This window comes from Misgurnus anguillicaudatus, chromosome 13, assembly GCF_027580225.2.
Source record: "Misgurnus anguillicaudatus chromosome 13, ASM2758022v2, whole genome shotgun sequence".
In the NCBI taxonomy this organism is placed as follows: domain Eukaryota; kingdom Metazoa; phylum Chordata; class Actinopteri; order Cypriniformes; family Cobitidae; genus Misgurnus; species Misgurnus anguillicaudatus.
Window position 1 is genome coordinate 12,191,651 of NC_073349.2, and position 7,826 is coordinate 12,199,476.

At 36.9% G+C, this 7,826-nt stretch overlaps 1 protein-coding gene across 1 annotated transcript in view; it reads right to left on the reverse strand.

Annotated features, from left to right (window-relative positions):
- Positions 1-7,756, reverse strand: part of cables2b (Cdk5 and Abl enzyme substrate 2b) — a 31,520-nt gene extending 23,764 nt beyond the window's left edge. The window contains exon 1 of the mRNA XM_055188809.2: positions 7,200-7,756. Within this exon, the coding sequence (XP_055044784.1) occupies positions 7,200-7,696 (497 nt within the window). The 5' untranslated portion in view covers positions 7,697-7,756. The remainder of the gene's footprint in view (positions 1-7,199) is intronic.
- Positions 7,757-7,826: the final 70 nt, after the last annotated feature.

Consider the following 7,826-nt stretch of genomic DNA (forward strand, 5'->3'; position numbering starts at 1 on the left):
AACACTGGGACTCGAGACTCGACTCGGACTCGACAGTTGGTGACTCGACTACAACACTGCTGTAAATTAATTTCAACTCAACAGTACCTTTTCAGTACTTTATTCTCAAACAAAAACATTTAATTCTGTGAAAAAATAAGTCCAAACAATTGATATATGTGACCCTACCTTTGAAACCCTGGCTAAAGTTTATTTATGGCGTCAAATATGACCATAAAAATGACAAAAATATGTAATTTGTGATTATTGCTGTACATTACTTCAATAAGTCTTCAATATAACATACTTAATCTTTTATTTAAAACATGAAAATTACTGAATTTAATGATTTATTGACACTACACTTTATTATATGTCAAAATACCTGAACTTGGCTTGCTAAAAAATGTACTTTGATCGTCTCTGTTTTCACTTTATGCAGACAAAACACGTGATAATTCTTATAGCATTCATTTTAGTAACCTTTTTTCATTAGAAAGTGAAAACAGATCATAATAATAAATCGCACCAGCGACAATCGGGTCAGTGCAGGATAAGGCATAAATATTGCGACTTAAGCCCAGTATAATTTCAGTGCAGATATTTTCGTTTCTTCTCCAAAATTCCAGAAAGGCTGATCTGTTTTTCAGCTTAACTTTTGACAAAATAATCACCCTATAATAAATACATTTTAAAGCTGCTGCGTGTCGAAAAAAAATTAAAGGACAAGTTCGGTATTTTACACTTAAAGCCCTGTTTTCAGATTGTTTATGATGAAATAGAACGGTTTTGACTGAAATTTGGACATATGCGGCTGCCCCGAGAATTTTCGGGTGTTTGTGTTTCACCTCCCACCTCTACAATGGGTTTAATGGTGCACTGGAACAATCCTTTCTAAAATGCATTAAACTTTCGTTTCCAAAGACGTGAAACTCACCGAGTGGTCAGAGTTGTTCACTGGTATGCTCACACAAAAATTGCTGCAAAATACGCATTCCAACAGGTTTGCCAACTCCATTGACTTGTATTAGATGTGCTGTGAGGTACGGTGTTACTCCGCGCCGGGAACTTTGTTTCTATTCTTCCAATTGGCAAAGGCGGATTATCGCCACCAACTGGGTTGGAGTGTCTATTATTCAAGCTCTAAGCGGAAGAATATACGGGTGTGAGGCGTTTGGAAAAATAGGTCCACAAGTTAACAACGAATGCTAAAACACCTGTTGGAAAGCATCTTTTGCAGCGATTTCCGTGTGAGCACATCAGTGAACACCCCCGACCACTCGGTGAGTTTCACGTCATTTTAGGAAGGATTGCTCCAGTGCACCATCAAACCCACTGCAGAGGTGTGAGGCGAAACACAAACACAATTCTCGGGGCAGCCGCACATGTCGAAACTTCAGTCAAAACCGCTCTAACCCATCACAAACAATCTGAAAACAGGGCTTCAAGTGCAAAACACCGAACCTGTCCTTTAAGTTTTTGGATGCTTGTGCGCAACAAATTCCTGTTTGTCTGAATATGATACGCAGCACCTGAAGTGCGTATTCAAAGCGCAATCGGTAAAATTGATTTCAATGTTTTTCTTTAGACATGCACATCATATAAATAAACCTGTTTTACAATATTTTCCTATAAATGTGTCATTTATTACTGAAATCGAGAGACTTAGCTTTCATGTGGTGCGACAGATATGGTTCGATTGTGCTGCAGTATTTTTAAATTTGAATATCTCAAAAACATGATTTTCTGAAATTAATCAAATCTTTGACGTGGGCTACTTCCCAATATATCTGCCAATATGGTAAAAAAATTATTATCGGCATCGGCCCATAAATCTTTCCTTTCGGCCAAAACATTTTCCAGTTCGGCTGCGTTAACATTTTGTTTTTCTTATGAAGATCGGTATGCTCAACCCCACAGACTAATCGATGCACGACACCAAAAAGCACACTAATTTTAGCTATTAATTACTGTAGACTGTAAACAACTTTAAGTTTAAAACTTTTAGACACTGCACACAAGTCGCGACTGAGAATTTGGCAAGGGCAGTCAACAAGCTCCGACTTGTAAGACAGTATTTTCACGTTTGCTTTGAACATGCAAATTATGGTTCAATTGTGCTGCCGCTAGATATATGCTTGTTTTTATATTTCGAATTTCTCAAAAACATGATTTTCTGAGACTGAAATTTACCAAATCTTTGACGTAGCCTAACTCCCGATTAGGGGTGCCACGATTCTCCAAATCCTCAATTTAATTACATTTTCGATTCTAAGGCCTTGATTCGATTCGATTCTCGATTTTTAAATTTTTTTTGAAAGCAAAAAATGCTATGCCATTTTTAGACTAGACTTTTATGAAATATAATATCGCGTGGTGTCTCTTGGATCTGCTATGCTATCTTTTAACTGGCTGTAGCTAGCTAAGTTAGAGGAGGTTGACTCGCAGCATTCAACATGTGACATGGGGGCGTGGCAGCATCGACAATTCCATTTTTTAATTGGAAGTTCGAGGTTGTGACTTAAGAGTGACACCCTTACTTCCGATATATCGGGCAATATTTGAAAAATATATATATTATCGCATCGGCCGATAAATATTTCCTTTTGGCAAAAAGATTTTCCAGTTCGGCCGCGTTAGCATTTTGAAGATCTGTATGCTCAACGCCACACACCGATCGATGCACCACACCTAAAAGCACAACAATTTTAGCTACTAATTATTGTAAACTGTAAACAACTTTAAGCCTAAAAACTTTCAGGCACTGCACACGAGTCACGACTGAGAATTTGGCAAGGGCAGTCAACAAGCTCCGACTTGTTAGACAGTATTTCCATGTTTGCTTTGAACATTTCTCACCGATGTTAAGTTTTGACTAATTTGATCAATTGTTAACTGACAAGGAAGGGCTGTTATTAAAACGTACCTGAATTTGCATTTTACTATTTGTACTATGCGTCCACAAATCTACTGCCTGACAGACTGATACAAAGCAAGAGAAGTAAATATACATGCATGTCAGATAAAATTACTGAAACAAGTAATAATACAGGATTTTTTAATGCACTCTTTTAACATTTGTATCCCATAACATTAGCCGTAATTCATTCTCCAGTGAGGAGACAGCTCATTCCCTCAGGCATGCAGAGACCCTTTGAAGGGTTGAGATGTAACAGAATGTCTTTAGCTTTAATCTCTGCAGGTATTTTGTGCATAAAGCAGCAAGCATTGCTGAAAAAGCAACACCACCCTTATATTCAGCACTGACCTTAAGCTCCAACTGATAAAGCAAAGCAAATGTCTACAGCGACTGTCAGCTTGGCTTGAATTTACTTGTCACAGCCGCACCCATTGTGAAGAATAAAAGGGGGAAAGCATTGGGGTGGAGGGGTATAGTCAAACAAATAGAGACCACTTATTGCTCAACAACAAACCAGAGAGATTATAAAGCTAAACACAACATCGTTCTCTTACTTGTGCGTATGAAAGAGGACAAACCTTTTCACTTCCTCGTAGTGGACAGATGAACCAGTCTACAGCGAAAACATCTTGCAAATAGCCATTTTTAGGCAAAGTTTATGTGGTTATTAACTCATTTGAATTCCAGTGAAGGGTTTGTTCAGTCTGTGGTCTATGAGTGGCGTCAGAATGAAAACAGCACGTTTAACATACTTCTGGGCAAACTGATAAAATCTTTGATGGTGGTTTGTCGTTTCAGCTTTATTTCTACAAGCTGTATAGCAGTTTATTCAGTACTTGGAGAATGAAGAGTTTGGTTCCAAACAAGATAACTCCGTTTTTAAGATTTTATTGCCAAAACGTATTTATTTTTATGTTATTATTGTGTTTTAATTAAGGCTGTCACGATTATGAAATTTGGCTGACGGTTAATTGTCTAATAAACTGTGACGATTATGTCAATTAATTGCCTGTTAAGGGCTTTGACGTTTATAAAGATTGTCTGTTTTATGGCTTTGACATTTAATTCTCATAATTTTTTTGTTTGTTCATGAAATAACACTTGGTACACTTTTATCCAAACTGACTAAAAGTTACTTCAATTTAGAAAGTATCAAGGAAAAGTAAAAAAGTAGGTTTAAAAATACAATTAGCATAGTTTTCGGAGATGGTAAATTAGCTTTTTGACATCTCTGTAACATAATAGGAGGGTTAAGCAGCGCTATCTGACACTGTCTCGTTTATACAAGCACTGCAGCTCCCCCTTGTGTTTTTTAGAGAGATGTGCAATAATTGGGGTGATCTGAAATTATTGTGATGAGGTCAAACAATCGCAATGAGACGATTATTGTGACAGCCCTACTTTTACTGTGCTACTTAGCTGTATTGTTTTAGTTATGAAGGCTTAAATCAAAACTACCAACTGCAGTTTGATTGATATTAATTGGAATGCTCAATCAAAAAACAAGATTAATTTTTTTTTAAAAACTGAGTTATCTCATTTTGGAACCAAACTCTTCATATTCTGAATACTGTATGTTTTCAAAGTAGATAAGATATTGGCAAGGTGTTTGTTTCGAACCTGTTAAACCCAGAGTGGATACCTGTAGATGCTTCTTTTATGTAAATAGGGGTGTATATGTAAAAAGCAAACAAATTGCATACTGATCCAAGAGATAGCTTTGCCCTACTAAATATTACAACAATTAAGTGAAACACGTCTGCTATAGACAGACACAATTCCATAGATTACATTATATATTACACTTCATTTTTAGTCACTCTGCTTATAAATAATTACAGATGCACCAATGTACCAGCTGCTAATATAGTTATTATGGTTTCGATTTCCAGTAAACACACATGAAATAAAGAAAAAATGTATAGCTTGAATGCAATGTACGTAACTTTGAATAAAAGTGTCTACCAAATAACTATAGCCAACTGTAAATGTAAAATTAAAACCAACAGAGTTTTGGTTATAGCATGAGAAAAGTCGATAACAAACTTAAGTGATTATTATTTAATGTGTGAAGGCATAATTACAGAAGCTGTTTTCTCACGATCTCGACTTGATTTTCTCAAGATAACAAAAGTTTTTGCGCCTGATTTCGACATAACAAAAGTTGTATTCTTGTGATGTGATTAAAGCTTTCGTGTACTCGATAGAACGTGTTGTTTTGTTTGTAGACAACAAAAGCATATTTTGCTGAATTAGCAGGGATGAACAAATGAGATTTTACTTGGAGATTCACTCAAGCTGAAACAGAATTGCCAATAATTGAGGAGTCAGTAAATTTCTAAAGTTATTCCATAATATACATGTTTCTACTTTTAACAGCATTTAAATGGAATGACTTACAGTCAGAGGTGGACACTACTTGAGTACTTTAAATAAATTTTCCAAGCATCTGTGCTTTATCAGAGTGTTTGTCTAGGGAAAAATGTACTTTACTTAAAAATTTTCACTATATTCTAAAGCATAGAATCATACTGTGTATTCCTTTTATATTGCATATTAAAATTGATTTACCTAATTATATAAAAATTGTGTACTTTACTTTCTTGAGTAAAAGTACAAAAGTACTTTTTACTTAAGTAAAAGTAAAAAGTAAAAAAAATAATAGATGTTTAATGTACTTGCCAGCTATAATGCACACTTTTTAGATTTTTGATATTTATTCAAATAAACTATTAAACACTATTAAAGATAGAAACGTGTACATTATTACTTTAGAGATGGTCCCTAACTTCACGAACATCAATGTCCAACTTTATTATTCATTAAGTCTATCTAAACGTGTGATAACGGCGAAAACCCTAATCATAATGCATCACCAGTCCACTTCAAAATACACAAAATATTACGGACAGGAAATTACATGACATTTGGATTATGTCAGAATAACGAGAAAACAACATTTGTTATTTCGAGATCATGAGAAAATTAAGTCATGATCACAGGAAAACAACCTCTGTTATGCTGAGATCACGAGAAAACAAGCAAGCAAAAATAAAAATGAAGTCCTCTCTCGGCTTCCATACATAATATCATTTGCATAACTTTTTCTTGGAGTAAGATAATTATATACTTGCCAAAAATTACCTTTGTGTCAACAATAAATTTATTTGAGAGCATAAACTATTTAGGTTTTCATGTTGTCATATTTGTATGTTTTACTGTATTTATTTTACAGATCCAGTCCTTGTTCAATGAAAATTATTTGACAGTGCTGCAATAAACTAGCTTGTGTACCTTAATGCAGTGGTTCTCAAACTTTTTTTGCATGCGGCCCCCACTTGTGCCCTTCGTGGCCCACCCAAAGACAACATATGACATATAACATTGTAAAACATAAAATTTTGAATTAAACAAAACTTAATGCTGTTGGTTAGTAGCCTTATTTTTCTGAGGTTTAATTACACAGAAATCATAATAAATGTATGTATTTTACAAAATGTCATAAAACTGGCACAATCTCAGGGGCCTGCCAGTTTGAGAACCACTGCCTTAATGTGTTTTTAGTTAATTTAAAATATGATCAGAATAATGATCTACAAAAATTCAAATAAGCAAACAGAAGACAAATTTTAGTATCAGTATCGGACAAAATATATCCTACTGAATACCTATAAATAATTACGGTGATTAAGTGAGAATTATGTGGTTGGCAACATTATTATGTCTAATGAAAACATCATATCAGCATCTTAACAGACTGTCTGCTGCTCCCACGTAATGCAAGTTGGGGCGGACCTGTTATAATTCTCACTATGCTTAAACATTGTCCTGTTATCACAACAATACTTTGTCACAAAAGCAAATTAGTAATCCCAAATAGTTGCACATTAAGTGTATTTCTCGACTATGAAACCATCACCAGATAAATGGCAAAGGCAAACTTAGACAAACAACGTACAAGATAGAAATGCTGATCTGAGCACAGTGTGTGCAAGAGAAAAGAGACTAGAGTTTTTGACCTGGATGCTGTGACATTGCTGTCATTTAGCTGTGGCCTTCTATGATGCCCAAATATGCTGTCTAGGTAGTTATCTATAGTTTGAGACACACTTTAAAAGAAACTTATAGTGCATTCAATGCATTTTTATCAGCATGTGTGTTATCTTAGATTTGAACCCATGACCTTTGCGTTGCTAGCGCTATGACCTACCAACTAAGATGGGCTGCCATAAGTTTATGCAAAGTAGCAAAATGCATAAAAATGAGATCTCACAACTTAAGTGACAGAGCAAAAACTCACCGCGGTCGAGACTCGAGCGAAGAGCCGCAGCTCTGCACTGACAGCAACGTCGGTGACTTCCGCGGTCCTAGCGGAGTGTGCGGCAGACCTCCGGGAGTGAGCAGATTCCCCTGCGATGAGAACGACGAGTCCCTCTCTCTGTCCAATAACAACTCGGTGCTCGCGGATTTACAGAGCTCAGGATCCGACGGCAAAACCAGAATGGGTGGGACGTTGAGCAGTCCGAGTCTGGGGACTGACAGGTTGTTAAAGGTCCCGTCGCTACTCGCCGCAGCGGACAGTTCGCTTGCAACCGCGCCGATTTCAGCGCACCGGAGTTCAGCATCACCGGGGCCCGCATTGTTCCGCACAGGCCGTCCGTCCAGAGATATATTAGTGAGGAATAATAGCGCAGCCTGTCTCCTCCGAGAGTCTTTAGTCCTCCGCGGATGCTCTCTGTGCAGTTTGCCCGCGCATGGGTTTAGTGTACTCTGCGTACTGCAAGCAGCAGTCGCCATTCTCAAGTAACCGCTCTTCTGATGCTCAGCTCGGTTTCTACCAAGGCGCTACATGCTCGGACACGCCCACTCAAATCTTATTGGCCGAGAGAAGAGAGCTTTAGTAAATAGACAGAGCGTGCGCGGATTT